The 20,578-nt window shown below is 31.1% G+C and overlaps 3 protein-coding genes and 1 non-coding gene across 6 annotated transcripts; 2 read left to right on the top strand and 2 right to left on the bottom strand.

The window, feature by feature from the left end:
• Window positions 1-1,310: 1,310 nt before the first annotated feature.
• Window positions 1,311-5,629, bottom strand: LOC109797522 (protein NUCLEAR FUSION DEFECTIVE 4). Its single transcript, XM_020357579.3, has 3 exons — window positions 5,204-5,629; window positions 2,552-3,525; window positions 1,311-2,203 (listed from the first exon to the last, which is right to left on the bottom strand). The coding sequence occupies exons 1-3, from the start codon at window positions 5,537-5,539 to the stop codon at window positions 1,726-1,728; spliced, it is 1,788 nt and encodes a 595-aa protein (XP_020213168.1). The 5' UTR covers window positions 5,540-5,629; the 3' UTR covers window positions 1,311-1,725.
• An 8,426-nt stretch (window positions 5,630-14,055) lies between these two features.
• Window positions 14,056-15,783, bottom strand: LOC109797103 (thylakoid lumenal 17.9 kDa protein, chloroplast). 2 transcript variants are annotated; one of them, XM_020357019.3, is made up of 4 exons: window positions 15,416-15,783; window positions 14,956-15,070; window positions 14,725-14,794; window positions 14,056-14,359 (listed from the first exon to the last, which is right to left on the bottom strand). In XM_020357019.3, exons 1-4 carry the CDS (start codon window positions 15,667-15,669, stop codon window positions 14,340-14,342), a joined length of 459 nt encoding a protein of 152 aa, XP_020212608.1. In that variant the 5' UTR covers window positions 15,670-15,783; the 3' UTR covers window positions 14,056-14,339. The 2 variants fall into 2 exon arrangements, with proteins under 2 accessions (XP_020212608.1, XP_020212607.1); XM_020357018.3 differs by having other exon boundaries at window positions 14,056-14,444; window positions 15,416-15,777.
• Window positions 15,784-16,649: 866 nt separating this feature from the next.
• On the top strand, window positions 16,650-16,731 carry TRNAS-UGA (transfer RNA serine (anticodon UGA)). Its single transcript has one exon. It is a non-coding gene; the product is annotated as a tRNA-Ser (tRNA).
• LOC109797165 (mediator of RNA polymerase II transcription subunit) lies at window positions 16,664-20,145 on the top strand. Of its 2 annotated transcripts, XM_029270812.2 has the most exons (4): window positions 16,673-16,710; window positions 16,782-17,173; window positions 18,969-19,058; window positions 19,611-20,145. In XM_029270812.2, exons 2-4 carry the CDS (start codon window positions 16,829-16,831, stop codon window positions 19,707-19,709), a joined length of 534 nt encoding a protein of 177 aa, XP_029126645.1. In that variant the 5' UTR covers window positions 16,673-16,710; window positions 16,782-16,828; the 3' UTR covers window positions 19,710-20,145. The 2 variants fall into 2 exon arrangements, with proteins under 2 accessions (XP_020212696.1, XP_029126645.1); XM_020357107.3 differs by having other exon boundaries at window positions 16,664-17,173.
• The last annotated feature ends 433 nt before the right edge of the window (window positions 20,146-20,578 follow it).

Raw genomic sequence — 20,578 nt, 5'->3', positions numbered from 1 at the left:
TCAAGAAAGGTATGTGTTAAAGTGTGATAATCAAAGCGCAATATACTTAGCAAAGAACTCAACATTTCATTCCCGCACGAAGCATATTGACACAAGATATCATTGGATCCGAGAAGTCCTCGAGGAAAAGAAATTGCATCTTGACAAGGTTCACACAGACGAGAACTGGTCAGACATGATGACCAAGGTAATACCGACAAAGAAGTTTGAAGATTGCTGTCAAGGTGCAGGTCTACTACTGCCCCCCAATTAAGTCGGGAGGGGGAGATTTGTTAGGATCCCTCCTTAATTGGAGAGGTTCTAGAAAATTCTAGAGCTTTCTAGAGAAGTATAGAATTTTCTAGAACATTCTAGAGAATCCTAGAGAATTGTAGAATTCTCTAGAAGTTTGTGGAATAGTGTGGAATCCTCTGGAACATTCTAGAGATGTGTGGAGCCTTCCGGAACCTTATGGAAGAGTATAGAAGGATATAGAAGGGAGTAGAGATTCCTGGAATGTGTGGAACATTCTAGAGAACCAATCTCAACCCTTGATCCCCACCATTCATTCTGAAGGTGGAGTAGTATAAATAGGGGTAGGAGGCTTCATTCCTATCCAATCCAAGCCAAGAGTGAATCCACTTCTTAGAGTGAGAAAGTGAGAAAGCCTCTTTGTGAGAGAAGAGAGATAGTCTCAAGTTTTGAGTGTGCCACCATAGAGTGAGTCAATTTTGTAATTACATTCTTGTAATCCTACTATTCTTTTGCATAGTGGAAGAATCTCCATATTGGAGAATTTAACTCGTGTGCTCCCATTACTACCTTTAATTTCTAAGTGCCTATCTTAACTTCACGAAGCGGGAAAGTCCGAGTTTTCCCAACAAAGAGACATAGGTAAAGAGAGAAAAAAAAGTTAAATTAATTATCTTTTTTTTCACATCTCATTTTAAATCCACAAAATTTTTAAATGTTTTAATTTAGTTCCATTAAAAGTGAATTTTATTTCTATACATTTCATTTTGATCCATATCATATTAAAATATCAATATTTGAAACACATCAAATTAATTTATACTAACATAATATTTACAAGAGTAGTTAGTATAAATGATAATGTAATACTTTACATGTTAATTATTTCATCATCCAATTTAACAAAATTAGATAACATTTATTTATTCAAGAACTAATGTAAAAGACATCACAACTTTTAAAGAGACTTGTTTTTTACTTCCATTTTCCATCTTTAAGGAACTATTATGCATTCATCATATACTTTCAAGAACTAAATTAAGGATGTAACCAAATTATTTTCCTATAAGAAATCAAAGTAAAGAGTAAACTTAAAAGTTTAAATGTAGATTTAACAATAATATTATCCTAATATAACATGGTGTTAACAACTCGTTTGCAGCTGAACATGTAGCCACTCAAATCAACAAATGCCCTTTTTATACAAGAACATACAGAGGGAACCGTTTTCATAACAAGCCCCCTCCCCCCTCTCTTTTTTCCTTCTAGATGCAAGTGGTTCCACAATTCTATTATATAATACCCAAGCACATAAGATCGCTAAGGGGACCATGGTATAAAATATGATTACAGATCTTAAAGAGCCAAAAAGAGAGAGGAAGAGCATATACACACAATTACTCAACACAACATTCAAACCATAATTACTCTCCACTCTCCATCCATTCCCTTGAATGATTGGAACTTAAGAACTTTTTCTCTGCTTTCTTCAACTCATGTTCGAGACTCCCCATAAAGTTGGGCATAGAATCTCTTAGTTCGGTGAACCGAGACCAAGCTCAAAGAAGCCGCAAGAATGCAAACTAGTGCCAAAATTCCACACGTTATGGAGAAGCAAATGTTACCCTCGCAAAGAAGCAAGTCATTGGTTCCAGTCACATGAGGCATTCGGTGCTTTGCTTGCTCCTCAGCATAATAGTCGTATATTGTGCTTGCTACAAATCCAGACAAAAAGAGAGACCCTGCTGGACTAGCCATAGTGAGAAAATTGTACAAAGTTCCAAAGTTCTTTAAGCCAAATAGCTCTGAAGCTGCTGCTAGTGCAATTGACCAGTGGGCACCGTACCCAAAACCCATGAATATGGCCACCACGTAAACTTGTCCAACCAAACCCAAAACGTAGTAGCAGAGTCCCAAAGACATAATTGCCTGAATCACTGCCAATGCAACAAGTCTCGGATACCCCAAATTTCTGTTTCAAAACAAACCATTCAGAAAAACACACGTGGTATAGATCAGTCTAGGATAACACAAGTAATTCCAACTTTAGTCCATGAAGTTTAAGTTTTAGTCTCTAATTATACTAATAGTGATTTATTGACAGAATAAAACTTTACCATTAAAAGGGTGTTGGGATATCATATATCATTATTGTTAAAAATAAAAAACCTTTTATAAAATCAGAAAATTATAAATTTGAGGGGTAAAAATGGAGAGTTTTGTAAAGAACTGAATAAAATAACTAGTATTAACAAAAATGGGGTTTACTCTTGGAAGATAAACTAGAATTGAAAAGAAGAGTAGGAACTAGGAATAGTACCTTACTATAACCTCTGAGAAGTAGCCACCACCAACACGACCAAGGAAGTTGGATATGCTGATAACCGACACATAAACATTGACATTGTCGTCTCCCAATGATTGACACATCTGACCCATGTTATTTATGATTGTCAAGCCCGATCCAGCTCCCATGACTAGAGAGAAGAACATGATCCAAAAATCAGCCTTGACCATAGCTTCTGACAAGGTGAAATCCTCTCCTCTATGTGGCCCATTTTTCCTCTTGATTTTCTTCAAAGCCTTGGTGAGTCCTTGCCAAAGCCTAGCTTGAAACTGAAATATGTCCCTAGGCCCTTCTGACAAAGGAAGCACTTCTAGCTTCGAAGAAGCCTTCTCATTTTCAACATGTTTGGTAGTTACTTTTGTAGTACAATTACTAGTACTAGTCTCACTCTCACCCAGTCCAAGCACATGCTTGGACTTGGTTTCTTCTGCTATCATTGGTGGTTCCAAAAGGGCTTCTTGGTCAGGGTTTTGGGGTCCAGAGAAGAAAACCAATAGAATGGGAACTATAATAGGAAGCAATATGAGAATGATCAAAACAACTGCAAACAATGTGATGGTGCTTTGGTCCAAATCAAGCATGTTTTCTAGCAACAAAACCCCCATCAAATAAGCAGCCAAGAGGAGACAAATGCTGTAGATAAACATGAAGCCTGATCCATCAGAGGCTCTTGATTGTCTATAACTCTCAACGGGTCTTATGATGAACATGAAGGTGCATGAAACCATTGCGGGTCCAACTGCTATGATGAATATCAGAGAGGCTTGGTCGGGGAGTTTGATCATGGCTATTATTTGAGTCCAAATTGCACCACTTAGGCCAACGAAACCCTTCAATATCCCCACCACGGGGCCTCTGCTCTCAGGGAAACTTTGCACGCATGAAACTAGTGCTGCTGTGTTGTAATATGTTGATCCATTTTGCCCCACGAAGATTAGAATGCATAGCTGCAAATCAGCACCTGGTTAACAAATCATTTTACCGGCATGACCAAAGTCACATGTAGACTAAAGATAATGTCAAAATAGAATATATAAGTGAGAGATAATCTTTTCGGTCGAAAAACTCTTAAAAGCTTTTTAAATTTAAATTTGTATTCAAACAGACTGAATTTTACGACTGTAACACTGAGTGAAGATGAAACTAAAATACTTGTGTATACATGAGGACTGAATTAAAAGTTTTATTGTACAGACACAAAAACATGTTTTATTCTTGTTTTAAATTTCATGCAAACACTTGAAAGTAAATTCTTGCTAAAACCTTTTTCATATAATACGTGTATGTGGTAGCATGAGGGCAAAGCATATTTATATTGCACTAGCATTGTAACAAACAAAAACTGTACTTGTAAAAGGTATTTCCTTTTGAGAATTGAGAGGATAGTTCATTCTGTGGCGCTACAAAAGATCTACCATTACCAGTGTTTCATTAGGAAAAGGGAACAGATATAAAATCACGATCATGTCGAGAGGCCCCTTCTTTTCTGAAAGAAAATAGTTGCAATATAGAACAGAGCAAAAGAAAGAGTGTAAACTGTAAAGTCAAGTGATCAATGTTAACTTTTAACAATTGAATATTTTCCCTCCCAATCTTTTCTTAACAACTATCTCGATCCTATCAAAACATAGGAGGTAAAATGAAAACAATATCACCCAACTGTTTTTTTATTCCTTCTACATATTATCGTGTCACTATGGTGAATCAATATGATCACGACACAAGAGGTAAGGACCCGTTGACCCAGTTAATTTTCCCAGCCAATCAAGATGGAAAGACTACCGACAAGGCACAATAATCAAGGAAGTGCTCAGTGCTCACAAGTATAACCCTTTTATTTTATTCTTTTCACATCCCAAAGAACAAGATTTAAATAATTAAAATTAGAGTTTTAGCGCGGTTAATATCGATATTTAAGACTAGTGTTGATTTATCATTTATGAGGTTAAATTTAAATAATATATGACGGAGGAAGAAAACAAGGAAGAAAGAAAAAATATATATAAAGATTTATTTTTTTTTCTACTCAGTTGAAGAGAAAGTAAAAAACAAAAGAAGAAAAAAGTTAACTTCTAAAATTTTATTTTATTTTTTGAAAAAAAATCCTTATGATGTGTTTAGATGGAAAATTTATATAGAATAATTCATTTATTTGAAGAATTTCAAATTTCTTGAAGTGAAATGTCTTATTTTGATGAAGAATTTACAAAGAATTTGAAATTCAAGCATAATTTTACGAATAGTAGAATTTCAAATTCTCCAAAAAATAAAAGAATTTAGAATTTCTCATATTTATTTTTTTATTTTACCTATATATTTTACCTTATCTCTTGTCCTGTGTTTTCCTTCTGCCATGTGACTAAAAAACGAAGTAAAAGATGCCTAAATAACTACAAAAGTTGTAAAAAAAAAATAAAAAAAAAACTAGAAAAGGGTCAAAGGGGGCTAGCTAGTTTAGCATAAGCTTAGTTGGTTGAGGTAGTGGAGTTATTGGTGAATAAAAGAACAATCTATATACTCCGGAATTGAACCTATCTGAGCACAAAGTGAAGAGAGGAAAGAATTGGGTACAGAAGCATAGAAATCTGAAAAGAGTGAGTTAGTGATTAATTGAATGAAACTGACCTGCCACAAAGGCAAAGAGGGAAACCTGTGTGTGACTATGAGCCAGACCAAGCCATAACCGATGACATTCTGTAAGATCCCAACAAGTATGAGACCCCAAATGGGTGAAGCCTGGCTGATCTTTCCAGCAAGAAGACCAACGTTGTCACCCAAATCCTTAGCCACGCTCAAGAACGCGACCTGCTTCTGGTTGTAGCCCATGCTGCTCTTTATGACCGGAGATATGCTTCCAAACATGTAGGAAGTGCCCGCAAAGGACATGTCCCACATCGCGCACACAAACACCACCCATCTGTGTCCCGCGAACCCCTTCACTTTCTCATACACCGAAACCATCTCTGATAATCCTTGTATAGATGAACACGAGTCAATGAGATATGAGAGTGGTTGCTTATCAAGCCTCACCACAGACTATTAACTTATGATATTATAGGCACACTCAATTATCTTATAGACTTTTCCAACCAAACACTTGTTTCGTCATGTTATGCAACGTGTCGCCTTCCTACACTTCAAAAATTATAAACTGCTACTCGACTACATATTTTTAACTATTCTTTAATTAACTGTTATTAAATTTTATATATATATTATATCGATTGATTAAGATTATAATATTTGATAATTTTAAAAATGTTGAATAATTTCTTTACCAACCACCCTACCCTACGTTATTAGGTGTTAGAGAATCATATTCTGTGTTATAACATGCTTTGTTTCTTCGAGGAATCTTTATGTACTTTCTAGGTTTTTTAAGGTAGGTAATAAAAGAAAAAGAAAAAAGTATTGTTTGGGACTGTCGGTATGCTTATTTATTTATTTAAAACACGTGTGATTTTAACTTTTAAAATTTTTTAATCAATTTTTGTAGTATTAAATTAAATAAATTTGATCTTAGAAAAATAATTAATACTTCGGGGTGGAGGCTTGTTAGATTCGAAAAAATGGAAGGAATTAGATATTTTGTGAAATTTTTATAAAATTTAGAAAATTTTATGAGGCGAAAGGTTAAGGCCGGGAAGAGAAATGATAATAATAAAAAAAAGATTCTCTTATTTTTGACTAAAAATTGATAGTTTTAACCAAATGGACATATAAGAACAAATTATTTGAATCCCTTTATAAAAAAAACTGATAAAATAAAAATGTGGATATTTTTAGTATACTATAAATTAACAATATGAGAAAATATGTTTTTGAATTTTATAAAATTAGTGAATTTTGATTTTATCATTGTAAAAAAATTCTCTATGTTTCTTCTAAATTTTTTAAACATTATTTTTATTTTTGTGAAATATTCTTGGTCCGTGTAAAATGAATAAATTTTAATTTTTGTTTTTATAAAATATTTTTTCTTTAATTTTTATCCTCTAAAATATAAGATTAATATTTTTTTATCTCTATTAATAATTTAAAGATAGATAAATAATATTTATTTTTAAAAAAAATTAAAAATTAAAAATATCATACACTTAAAATAATCAATTAATTTTTTAATAAATAAATAAATAAAAACTATTAGATAATAGTAAAGACTAAAAATAATCATTCTAAAATTTAGAAGAAAAAAAATAATTTTTTTTATAACAATCAAAATTAAAATTCGCTCATTTTGAAGATTAAAAATATATTTAAATTTAAAAAATAAAAAGGTAAAATTAGGTAAAGAAAATCTTAGAGAACAAAATCATTCACAGTTTAAGAAATATAATTAAAGAATTATTTATTTAACTTTAAAAATATATAACAACCCGAATACAAATTGTATACAAATATCGTTTCAAAGAAAAACGTTTTCAACATATTTATAAATTAATTTTTTACTATATTAAAAATTACAAAATTTTGTTAGTCTTATTTTTTTATTTAATAAATTTCACTCGTAATTATATATAAAGAAAAAAGAAAAAAAAATGCGTTAGAGAACAAGTCATTAATATTCTTTCCTTTTGGAATTATTGGTCCAAAAAGTCATGTATAAAAAGATGGCTTAAATAAATGAGTGAGTCTCGGGAGAAAAGGACAAGAAAAATGAAAAGTACAAGACTATAAGTGGTTGAGAGTTGTCATCGTCTTCTTAATGAATAATGATGATTACTTTCTTAAACTCCAAAACAAAAGATCGTCCATCTATTTCTCTAAATACATCAATTTTTATTATAACTATTTTTATTTGAATTATATAAAATTATTATACATATAAGTTTTATTTTTAATATTTAAAAATGTCGCATATTAAAAATGAACTCAACATATGTATATTTTATAAAATAATATTGTTCGAGTTAAATATAATATTATAAAAAAATGAGTGATCCATTAAAAATGCAAAGTAATTTTACACTATCATAATTACAAATATGTACTTTCATTCTTATATATTAGATTGGATTGCCTAATTCATCGTGATAGAAAAAATAATTAATTTAGTTGACAACGATAAATCTACCTTATTTATGTATTTTTTTAGCAACTACCTTTACACTACTTTTTTTTTCCTAATTAATAATAATATATATCTTTTAACTAATTAGAGGATATGTCTTATATTATTTCTCTTCTAAGATAATACTCATATTTGTCATAATCAATTAGAGTGCATATTTTTTTATAAAATTTATAATTAATGTATTTTATCAAATTAAGAGAATATATTTTAAATAAAAATATTTTAGTTTAAAAATAATTATTATGTAAGATAATATAAATTGAATTTTATATGAAATAACAAAGTTAGGTCATATAAATAATAAGGAATGTAATATCATTTATAATAAATTATTTTACACCATAATCTAATCCCAAACTACTGTTTGTAATAAATTATTATTGACTTTTATTATATATGAAGAAAAAATCGTATCAACAATTATATATGATTAATTGATAATTTTAGGCTTTGTGTAGATTATGATTAAACTCTTCTTATAAATAACCAATCTCTCTTTCAAATATTTACATCTAATTAGATGGAGTCTATGTCAATTAATTTAATGGCTCGGTGTCCATGCATGATCCATCGCCATCGTTACCCAACATTTGAATCTTAAGATGAAAATATCTCTGCAAATTTAAAACATTATAAGTTCCCTTCAAATTGCTTTTCAAGCCATTGGATATTTGCCCGTCAATGTCGTGAAGACCTTAAAAAAAGATATTTTTTTTATTATCTTTTCCCTTGGCTTCCACCATCAATATATATTATATTTATGTCTTGAAGAAAAAGTTTGGAAGATAAGTGTTTATAGCAGTGTTTTAAAATCCGGACCGACCCGGTCGGACCGCGAACCGGTGGTCCAATCAGTTCGAATCTTAAGTTGGATCGGTTATGCAGTTGACTCATTTCAAACCGGATTGAACTGATCAATTTTCCGGTTCAACTGGTGAACCGGTGAGTCAAACCGGTTCAACCACTTTTTTTTTTTTTAATAAAATTTTTTAAGGGACCATAAATCACAAAAATTAATAATAATAATTGAATCTCTTAATAGAAAAGTAAGAAGTCTTATTAAATATAACAATAACTACTTGTTCTAATATATTTGTTTGTAACATATACAACTTAAATAACTTTTATAGTATATTATTAATTTTAAATTATATATTTAATAATATAATATTTATGTAAATATTACATATATTATTTTGTGATATTAATTGCAAGCATATTATATATGTAAATATTATTTATATTTTTAATTTGTATTAATATACCGTTCAACATATAATTTTTTATGTATTTTTTCATAAAATAAAAATAAAAATAATTTTAAATAAGATAGAAAAATTAAAATTTAAAATAAGATATGAATTTATTAAAATTTATAAGTATAAAATATATTTAATATGAATACTTTTTTAATATAAATAAATAAAAACCGAGTCATGTGGTTCAACTAGTGACCCACCGGTTCAACCTTTGACCCATTGACCCAGTACCTTAACCGGTTCGATGACCGGTCCGGTTTTTAAAACTATGGTTTATATCGTTGGAATTTCAAAAATATCAACTCTTTCATGTTCACGAGGTCCAAAGTATCAACCTAGGGCCAAAAATTGACTAATTAAGCTCCAACTATCAAATTTTGATTTTGACTCTAACACTACTCCAATAATTCTAGAGAAACTTTGTACGAGTTTTTCTCATTTTGTGGTACTTATATTTTAAACTTATATATAATGATTAATATTTTAAAATTAGTTCATAATATCTTTAAACAATAATAACTATTATTTTTTTATAATTATTAAACTTGGACCAAAATGGATGGGTTACTAAACTGGTTGAATAACACGTTGCGATAACATGTTTATGTTCAACATCTTATATGATTTGGTTTAATTCACTTATTAAAGTTGTGTCATTTTGCAATAATAAGAAGAAAAAAGAGGATTCAGACATCGAATGACGCAATGAAAACAACAAACTTCTTTGTATTTATTTGAAGGGGAAAAAAGGCCCGAAATTTACACCTTAGACGTAAATATAATTGTGATATTATTATATTTATAAATACTAGGTATTTAATGAATAATGAAATATACCAAAATATATACATTATGCATCTATCACAAACTCTCATTATTAAGATAAGCTTTGTAATTTTTCCAATCTATACATAATGATTTTTTAATCATGAATATATAGAAGATTTAAAAAAAAAATTATTTACTAAAATTTTCATCAGAGAATCTAGCTGATCACTTTTAATAAGATATCATCTCTTAAAACTATTTTTTTCTATTAATAAAACTAAAATCTAAAACTTTAATTAAAAAATATCAAATCTAATATCACTCGAACATTCTTTTAAATTGTGTAATTTTAAGTCCTTGCCAAAAATAAAAACATGTGCTTTTATTAAAATATTAAAACTAAAAATATATTAAATTTTTATAACGAACAAAATCAACTTTGTAAATATTTTGAGAGAATAAAGGCATTTTACCCGTCCTAAAAGAACAAAGGAATTATTTTGTTATTTTGTTTTCAATTGCTTTCTGCTTAGTTTCAAGCAATCGTCTATTCAGTTGTATCCTCGAGTCATTCCGTTTCTTTTTTCTTTTTTCTTTTGTCAGTTATCTTTGTTGTTGCCACCTATTATGGCCTTTGTCTCCCCATCCTCGCACATACCTAACAACCTACCTTTGTCTCCTTTCTCAAAAAATTTGTAGTTTATCTTTAATCTATACTTAATACTATTTTTAATAAAAAAATTATAAAAATAATGAGATATTCTTGTAATATATATGAATTTGCTAACTTATACTTATCTATTTTTTAAAAGGAGTAACAAATTACACATGACTATATTTTAAAAAATATTATAGTTATAACTTATTAATAAATTCATTCTAAATAAATAAATAAGTGTATGTTAAGAAACTTCACAAACATTTGATCACTTAATCCACTTAACTTTTTAGAATGAATAAGTTAACAAGTTGCACTTTGATGCATTTTTAAAAAAATATATTTATAGCTTGCTAACTTAACAACCCTTCTGCCCCCAACCTCCCATATGTATATATATATATATATATATATATATATATATATATAATATATATATATATATATATATATATATATATATATATATATATATATATAATAAAAATAATACAAACACCAAGTAAAATAATATATTGTGGTTTGTTTTTAGTTTGAAGTCATGTCTTTTAAAAACCACTTTTGTTTTCAATGATAGAGAAAACTATTATCGTTGAAATTCAACGAACTTCACATAGTTTCGGTTCAATGAATCAAGTAAGAATAGAAGAAATAAGAACCACTCCCAAGTTGAAGCTAAACAGTACCGTTGAAATTCAACATGAATAACATAGTTTCACTACAAAGAATTAAATAATGAAAGAATAATTACTCTCAAGGTGAAGTTAATAAAAAATGCTTGAAGGAGCCAAATTATAAGAGGCCATGTTATTTAAATATGAGAACCTTTGACTAGCATACTCTCTTTAACATTATATTACTAATATTTTCTTTTTTTAATAGAATATCTTTTATAGTAAAACCCATTTTATATTCTTAATGCCCTTTTTGTGGGTTCTGTAACGTGGGATTTAAGAACTTTTTCTTTGTTTTGTTCCAATAAAAGAACTAATTTGAGGTTTTAATTCACTTTATGTGAGTTTTTCAATAAATCCACTTTCTTCCCTTTTTTGACACAAGAATCTAGTTCATATGGATTCTTATAGAAGAATCAAATCTATACATATGTGACTGCACTCTGATGATAAAAATTAAAAAAAAAATAAGAACTAGTTCTTATTTTAATAATTTCTTATTAGAATTAACCATAGTTGAAAATCATAAATTTTTGTGAACCTCATCATTAAATCAGAATAAAAACTCATTAAATGAGATGCGGATATACAAAATTTATAATTTTTAATAAATTTCAATCAATAATAATAAAAATGTTAAAAAGAGTGTGTCCTATCATTCCTATTTAAATATTTTTTATGTACAAAACTTATAAGCCATTCTTCAGCCTTGCCTTGTGAATGTCATGATGCATGAAGAAAGCTCAAGAAGAATAAAGGCAGTAACGGGGATAAAAAAAGAAAGAGAAAAAACCCGTTCACTTGATGAACCATTAATTTGAAGGAGAAATTTAAGAACAACGATTCAATTATCAATATTGATTTCGTTTTTGAATAACCATTTTGCTGTCATATGATGATTGACTACATTGTTACCAGGATTAACAACTGATAAGGCACTACATTTTTAGAATTTGCTCTTTATACACTTATTTTGATCATATCAATGACTTATGTGAGATTTCCAATAAAGATTGTTTTAATGAGCTCAGCACTAACTGTTGAAGAATGAAGTCCATGCAATAACACTTCAACAATAATTTTCAATCAACTTGGTATTTAAGGTGAAATAAGGTGGTTACAAGTCATAAACAGAGTCACAGACTGGTTTTTCACTTTATTTCTCAAAGTGTAGCGTTAATATATAACTTCAAGTCAAAACAAGAACAGGAAATTCAGAAAGGTGCAATGATAAGCGTGTGGAATACTTGGTTTTCTCATCTTTATTAACACGTTTTATACTTCAATTAAGAAATTCTTTGCAAATTTTCTCTCATAATTGTCCAAAAATTTGAAGTAGAAGCATGATGAGGTATGTGAATAATTGGTAAATGATCCTTTGCATTTTCATGCAAAAAAACACAAGCTAAGGATGAAGAAAATTGAGGAACTAGAGATCTAGCGCTGCAGTGGTGGATCTGGAGCTGCAACACTAACTCTCTGGAAAACAGAAAACAAGAAAAGCAGCCCAGCGCCCAACCTCAGGAAGATACTTCATGGTGAAGGACTCACCAGCGCTGCTGCGCCAAAACCTTAAAATTCTGATTTTTCCCCTGTTTTACAGGGAACATATAAATCGGAAAGAAAAAAAAAAAAAAGGAGGAGATACGAAGATCAAGAAAGAAGAAACAGAACAAGGAAGGAAGCTTGGAAGGTGGTCTCTCTTTGGGAACAAGGGTCTCGCTGTTCCATCTTCATTTTCTTCTTTTGCTTCTCTTTTTGTTTTTTGTATTTTCATTCTGCATCTCTGAATGCCTTCATCATGAGTGGCTGATTTTGCCCTGAGTGGGATTGGATGTAATCACTAGTACTTATGTGATCTTTTGAATCTTGTATAGATATATTCGGTTTATCATATTCATGTTTGATTCCGATCTTATTGCATAAGCCTACTTGATCATTAGTCTTAGGATCTTTAGTTTTGAATCTCGTTGGGAAACATTTTCTAAACTTGGTTTCAATCAATTCACTTAACAATATCTTGTTCTAGGAATAGACTTAAAATTCTTAACCAATTACATTCTTATGCTTAATGCAAGGGTTAACTCTAGAGCATTGAGGGATCATGTTCAAGATTTAAATCTTAGAATTTCAAACTTGAGGAATCGGTTTGAATGACTACAAGGATTTGGAAATATGAAAACATGAAATTATATAGAAGGATCATTAGAAAACATAAGCATAGAGAATTTACATTCAATCCCAATTTTCATAATATAAGTTTCAATCCTTGAAATCAAGAGAGTTAACATTTTATTTACAAAGCAATTTATTCACTTCTTATTTTCAATATAGTAGTACATGAACTTCGTCCAAATTGAACATAAAAGGAAATTACCAGATATCTTTGGGTTCTTGAGGACAACATCTTAAAATACTACACAAAACTTGGTTCGCTTGTCGAAGAGTGAAAAATCTTCAACAAACAATATTGTTGATAGCTTAGCTAATAAATTATTAGTAGGTTGAAAGTTGAAAGTTTACATAAGAGATACAAAATATAGTGTTTCTTAACCAAACCCACTTCTATTCTAATACTAAACTTTTGCAGTACCAACTACCAAGAAATAAGTCATAGAAATGATACTCAACTCAGGTTTATTTTTCTCACACACTAAAGATTTACTCGTATTCTATTTTTCTCACTTTCAGAAGCTCTCACCTCTCTCAAAACTTTGTTTTCTGTTGCAGCTTCTGATGCCTTTTCATCTCCCAAAGGCACTATAGAGGTAGAATGCAAATGTGAAAGCATCAAAACAATGTTGCACCTTTTTTTAATTCAGTTCAATTTTTCAAAGACATGCACCCCCCGAGCCTAAATTTTTTCACCTCTATGTGAAACTTCCTTCAACAACCATTATTGCTATATTTTCCTCATAGTCTTTCTTTAGCTTAAGTAATTTGGTGAATTTCATGGCTTAGTATATTTACCTGCCGCTCTAAGGTAATCAGCACACAATTATGCTGATGAATGCAGTATAAGCTAATGCAAACAGTTGTAGAACTAGAAACTAACAAAAAGAATATTTGATAAAATAAAAGTTCCTACCATGGTGAGTTTGTGACTATTGAGCATTAAAATAATAAGCTGCAAAAGCCATGAAATTGCATAATAAGGCAAAATAGAGCAATAAAGGCATTCAGCTAGACACCAACAAGAGCATGAAACAAGACTATTCCATGGAATCAAAACTTGGAGCATACCATCCCAACTGATCATTAATTTGCTTGAGTCTTGCTTCTTGACCCTTTGAATCTCCGAAAGCAGTAGTGAAAGGGTACACATAAGTTACTTTCGTTGCCATACACCTGTAAGAAACCACATCACCTTTCACCAGAAACTCAATAACATCTCTACCAAATCCTCCATCAACTTCAGCTTGTAGATATTGACCTACATATTAATTTATTAGTTAAGCCCTTTGGCTTGCAAGATAGTACTTCTGTTAATCTCTTCAAAAATGTCTCTTGTCCTGACTTAGATAAAATCATTCAAAATCTAATACCTAATTCCAGTTACAAACCACAGTCTGATAAAAGTGCAGGTCTCCCTTTTCTTCTATTTATATTATTCAGTTGGCATAGCTTTTAAGTTCCTATTCAGTTGCTAGTTTGCTATTATTTCTTAATTGATCTAAAACTAAACAAAGCATGTTGCACTGAGCTTGTATTACCATCTGGTGTATCTTCCGCAAGCTGGAATTTCACATTTTTCTGAGTCTTTAGGATTGCTTCACGCAGTTTCTGAAAAATAAAAAATAATAATACAAAATGTATAAGCACAGGAGATGTAACTAAGGTATCTATGGACATAACTCAAATGCAAACAAACATACCAGGAAAGTTATAGACAATAAAAATAGATATAATAAAAATATAGGATACTTTTGAGGTGCTTTAGAAACCTGAATTGCATCATCCAAGGAATTTGCGGGAATCAACCAAGGAAACGAAAAAGATGATGACTTTGGATTTGTAGATATGCAACCTGGATTGATTGATGGGCAAGGTCTAATTTTTCTGCAAGAAGGAGTACACAGAAAATACTGTTAATTAATAATAAACAGTAATATTATTATCGAGCATGCAATCTATTACTATTAGAAACAACATGTAATGTACGATATAAAATCTATTTAGGTACAAACTTAGAAACAGTTAAAGGCCTGTGAAAATAAAGAACTTTTTTTAGGAGATAATCTCTTAAAAACTCTTTTTGAATTTATATTCAAAGAGACTCAAATATTATGAAGTAACTAAATCCTCTCAAATTAAGCATAATTCTGAGGCTTAGAAAACATAATCTAGTAAATGGAACTCTACATTTGAGGCAAAATGGGCAAGCCATGAAGAATGTTGACATACCCATTTTCTAGTCCAAGCTCCAAGTTCTTGGATTGAGAAAAAGGAGTGGTGAGGGAGATTGGAGGGGATTGAGAATTGAGAGATGGAATTGCATGAGATGGCAAAGGAGTGGTTAAGGTTACTGCAAGGGCCAAAGAGAGGAGATTAGGTAGGACCCTCTGTCCAACAACAAGGTTTGGAATGTGAATTTTGAGTTTAGGAACTGTATTTGTGTAAGAAGCAGCAAGAGGAGGTGGAAGACTCATCAGACTCATGATTTATGGAGTCCTCTGTCCACCATCCATCATTTTCTTCTACTTTTACTTCACAGACACCAAAATTTATTCCAGCCTCTGAAAGTTGATCCTTTCTGAGAGGTTAAATTTGTCCATCTACTAGTAAAAGGTGGTTCATGAAAGAGTGAACTAAAATTCATATTATTGCTCATGCATGGGGAATTATTTTTATATTTTAAATGGCGATAATACATAATACATGAGGTTGAAAACATTTGCGACAATAGAAATCACGGTAAGGAGTTTTACTTTCAACAATTTTTCTTTCATTTATACGAATATTAATAGCATACTTAAAAACCTCAACTATATGTAATATGTCAATTATCTTAGTTTCTGCCGACTATTAATTATTAACTTCAATTTTATATATAATTATAAAATTTATTATACTATTAATCAATCATAAATAATGTTTAGCAAAACTAAAAAAATTATTATACACAAGGATCTACAATTAGAAAATAATATTAAATATATTTACCATATGAATACATTTTAGTTAAATTTTAACTGATAAAATTATTTTTAACTATGTGCATAGCGTTAGAGATTTTTATCAGCAAATTTTTTTATTAAATAAGTTTCAAAACATTTTAAATTAAAATAATTATGCTCACCAAATTCTTTGTAATAATTATATATTTTATTTTAATTATTTGACATTTTTCTTCAGAAAAATACATGTTTAGTACGGATTTATGCAATATACATGTAAATCTCATCATTATAAGTACATTATTAAAATATATATTATGTTTGACATCAAATATATGAAAGACAAAACAGAGGAAACATATAAATTTTTTTTATTGTTATAGATCATTAAATTTTATTTACATTTTTTTACAATTTAGCAATAAAATTAATTGATCATTAATTGAAATTACTGATATGTTTTTCAACGAAAAAAATATTCATTAAATTTATAAAGGTATAAATAGTTGGTCGTACAGTTGGTCGATATGTCCGAGTGGTTAAGGAGGTAGACTTGAAATCTACTGGGTTTCGCCCGCGCAGGTTCGAATCCTGCTGTCGACGTTTTCTTTTGTTTTTAATTTTAAGTGGCTATTCTCAATTCTCATTTTTAGGAAGGGTAGGGTTTTACGATTTCTGAATCTCGACGTTGGTCTGTGTAATGGAAGAACAATCGGTGAACGGCATGATGTCGTCGAGGTCCAAAACGACGCAAGAGTTAGCGATGGAAGGGCAGAAGTACTTGGAAGAAACCATAGAGTACGCTTTCCAGATCCTCTCTTCCATGAACGACGAGCTCTGCAACCCCGTTTTGTGGTCCACTTCTCCCTCCGCCACCTCCCCCAACGCCCCCTCCTCCAACGGCGACGCCGCTTCCGATAACTCCAACCACCACGCCGACAGCGCCGCCGCCGCTGCCGGCGCCCTCGAAGAGGCTCGATTCCGGTATAAGAACGCTGTCGCCGCGCTCCGGACCATTCTCACTGCCATTCCTAACTCCCAGAAGGTACCTAATTCCGCTTCTCTTCTTTCTTTTGAATCTCTCCTCCTGTGTTTGCTTTGTCCTGAAATGTGTTTGGTGCGGTTAAGTGTTTTTTTGTCGTTGAGTTTTGTTAATTCGTGGATTTATACGCCGAAATGCGGTGTTAATATAAATGGAAAATACGTTGGTTTGCATTGGATTGGAAATTGGGAGTAGTTCAAGTTCAACTCTCCTCGGATAGAGATCTGAAAAGATTTAAATAATCTAGCACTAGAAATGGAGGAATGTCTTTCGGTATGAAATAGTTGAGTTTAACTAAAATACTTCAATTATTGGTAATTATGAGCATTCTTCTAAATTGCGTTTGCGTTGTAATAGTTGACATTGCGGGAAAATGCGTGCGACCAATTGTGGTCACGATACGTTGCGGTTCCCCATCATTAGAAATTTGTTTACACTCGTGTGCATAGTAAAACTCCTATGCATCAATTATGCTTTATATTGCATTTGCCTGTTCTTGATCAGTGTTATCAATCTCGGATACTGGAACGTAGTGGCCAATCCCAAAAATGCTATATTGGGATGACTGCTATTCTGAATTTTTTTACAGTTCATGTAATGTATACTATATTCATATAAGTTCTAGAAAATTATAGAAATTTAGAGAAATTCATAAAAAAAAATACAAGTAAATACCAACAAAAGTCACGGTTACAGCTAACAAAAGTCATAGGCATCTTTAACAAATCATACAACTGATACAAGTAAATGCCAGCAAAAGATAGAGAGACAGTCTTGCTTGGTCGGAATGATGCTATTGTGTCACTAATGCATGCTAGTGAAAACCTTACGCATGATGTTTAGGAAGTGTTGTGGCTGTCAATTTGTTCACGTGCATATTCATTGGATAGATCAAGGTTATCGATGGTGGAAGGCAAACTTGTGATTTTATGATTCTCTACTCACCGTCAAACTCTTTGGATAAACTCCTGTAAACTTGCACAAACTCTTGAGTCAAGAAGTGAGCCAGTAAATGCCCTGTTATTGACCCCATAGTGACAGACTGACAGTGTTTTGCCAAGGCTCAAATGATTTGAAGAAATTAACTCTTTTGTAATATTTTGACTTTAGGTAAACTTCTAAGTTGTAACAACTTGAGTTTACAGAGGGTCCACAAGTTTACATAGACCCTTGAGTTCAACAACCTTGAACCCCTCAAAATAATAAGTTACTAGTAATTATTTTGCTCGCCAGATTTTTAGATGATGGATTGTGAATTTCAATTATAAATTTAATTACTAGGATTTCTTTCAGAGAAGGTAAAAGATGATACAATCTCTACTCTAAGGTTCAAATTGATGTCATATTAAAAATGGGGGTGAAAAAATCTGGGATGACTGGATGAGCTTTATATGACAAACTCATCCGTGAAATACTACAGTATTAAGGGGATATCAAACTGACTGGGATAAATCACTTTCTATAAATTCATAATTCGCTAAACATGTTTCTGCTATATTGATGTACCATCAACTGGAATTTTAAGTTATTGACTATTGAAGTAAAAGAGAATGAGGGATTAAGGATATTGATAGACAAACTCTCCCTAGTGTAGACAGAACTCATACTGTGTAAAATGATGCTTGATGGATATTGGAAGTCAAACTTGTCTTCTTTTTTATTAATAATTTAATTTAATATACATATCACTGTTTTGCTTAAATATTAGTTCTGTACATTTTTTTGCGAGCCTTATAACTATTATCTCGTCAAGTGAAGCTTTTGTTTTCTGGTTAAACTAATTTGGTTAGTATTATAGGTGAAAACATTTGACGCTGGTTCTGCTGCTAGCCCTACTGATGAAGATGAAATTGAGAAGTTGGAGGAGCGAGCCACTTCTCTAAGAAGGGTAGGTTTGAACCAAGTTTTAAATAATTGTATAAATCTCTCTCTATTCTTTGATGATGTTCTATACAATTTAAATTTGTTGTTTTTGGCTCAGATTTTAGTTTGTTGAGGTTCAGAAACACTTATTTGCCGTGATGTTATGTCAGATCCAGTTAACAGAATTTAATGACATTCTTCTTATGGGTTTTAGATTTTTAGCCTATTTCTGAAACAGTTATGACCCATTAGTGTTAGCTTTAAAATAAACATTATATGTACAACTCTATTTTGGATTTTTATATATGATGCTATTATTTTTAGCTTCTTAGAGATACAGCAAAACAGGTTTTTTAGGTTTTTCTTTTTGAAAATTGACATTTTTGTGGTAAATATTTTAAACATACTAATTTGAAAAACACTTTTTTTTTTCTAAAAAACAAAAGAGGCACAAATGAAAATGGGTCCTCAATGCTGCAACAATATCTAGATTCTGACTTAAGTGGTTGGTTGATTTGCTATCTTCTTTTTTTAATTATATCAGTGGTAAACATTGAACTTCTGCTCATAAATGTAGGAGCTTGCCAACAAGAACTTGCACCTGAAGACACTCATAGATCAACTGCGTGATCTTATCACTGATATATCAACATGGCAAAGTCCTTTTTCAACCTGATGTTTGGGACGAGTACTTAATTTGCTTAGTACCAAAAAATGGAACCCTGATTCAGAGGTAATGATGCTAGATATTTTTAAGCTTGAAGTTGCCCCAGTCGATCTTGATGTGTTCTCGTCCTATGGTTTCTGCAATGTCTAATGATGAGAGGGGTCTGAAAATGGTTGTCCAATGGGCTTGTATTTTGTAGATTTTCACATAAATTTTATAGAATAACATCCTGCCATTCTTTAACCACAATTTGATGGAGTCATTCATTTGATTGTGATAAATTGTAACAGCTTGAGAAGGGTACATGCTTTTGGTCCGAAGATGAAACTTGATCTTATATACCCTTAGCTAAATACACTGTATTTTATGTTTCAGATCCATTTATTTGGTTTTGAGGAATATTTGGGAATGAAACAATAGGAAGGTGGTTGGTTAGATAGTTTAATGTGAAAGGTATCTTCCACTTCTTTATTTAGGAGTTAAAGATTGAATGACAGAAATCAGTTTCTTGTTCAAGATATTTTAAAAAAATTGTCTGCCAATTGAAAGGAGAAAAAGTATCGCTCTCTAAGATATGAACGGGGAGTGGATCCTCCACTCTTCCTCCCCTTTCAATTTAAAAAAGAAAAGGAGAGTCCAGGTGTCCCGGATTGACTGCAAAAACTATGCATTCCTTGCCATTTTCTTTACTTTACGATTCTAAAGTATGTGGATTCCGAACAAGGTCTGACAACCTGCTTTCCAATGTTCTGTGTTCGGAGTTCAAATCATGATCTAGTCACGTTGTCATTCTTTAGTGGAATTCTGCATGTTGCAGATCTAGTGGTATAGTATTATTCGTCCGGAGTATATGTGACCTTTCTCATTTTTAGGACACC

This window comes from Cajanus cajan, chromosome 6 (genome assembly GCF_000230855.2).
Source record: "Cajanus cajan strain Asha chromosome 6, NIPB_CcT2T_4, whole genome shotgun sequence".
Taxonomy (NCBI): Eukaryota; Viridiplantae; Streptophyta; class Magnoliopsida; order Fabales; family Fabaceae; genus Cajanus; species Cajanus cajan.
The sequence above is the reverse complement of the archived record's forward strand: the minus strand, read 5'-3'. Positions and strand labels throughout refer to the sequence as shown.

What these genes read in the sequence shown, in the direction of transcription:
- LOC109797103 (XM_020357018.3), bottom strand. Translation starts at nt 15,669, where the DNA reads ATGAGTCTGATGAGTCTTCCACCTCCTCTTGCTGCTTCTTACACAAAT. An exon ending in CCTTGGATGATGCAATTCAG is followed by an intron (nt 14,795 to 14,955) that starts GTTTCTAAAGCA and finishes TTTATTTTTCAG; the next exon opens with AAACTGCGTGAAGCAATCCT. An exon ending in TGCGGAAGATACACCAGATG is followed by an intron (nt 14,445 to 14,724) that starts GTAATACAAGCT and finishes ATTAATATGTAG; the next exon opens with GTCAATATCTACAAGCTGAA.
- LOC109797522 (XM_020357579.3), bottom strand. Translation starts at nt 5,539, where the DNA reads ATGGTTTCGGTGTATGAGAAAGTGAAGGGGTTCGCGGGACACAGATGG. An exon ending in CCTCTTTGCCTTTGTGGCAG is followed by an intron (nt 3,526 to 5,203) that starts GTCAGTTTCATT and finishes GCTGATTTGCAG; the next exon opens with CTATGCATTCTAATCTTCGT. An exon ending in TTCTCAGAGGTTATAGTAAG is followed by an intron (nt 2,204 to 2,551) that starts GTACTATTCCTA and finishes GTTTTGAAACAG; the next exon opens with AAATTTGGGGTATCCGAGAC.
- LOC109797165 (XM_020357107.3), top strand. Translation starts at nt 16,829, where the DNA reads ATGGAAGAACAATCGGTGAACGGCATGATGTCGTCGAGGTCCAAAACG. An exon ending in CCATTCCTAACTCCCAGAAG is followed by an intron (nt 17,174 to 18,968) that starts GTACCTAATTCC and finishes TTAGTATTATAG; the next exon opens with GTGAAAACATTTGACGCTGG. An exon ending in GAGCCACTTCTCTAAGAAGG is followed by an intron (nt 19,059 to 19,610) that starts GTAGGTTTGAAC and finishes TCATAAATGTAG; the next exon opens with GAGCTTGCCAACAAGAACTT.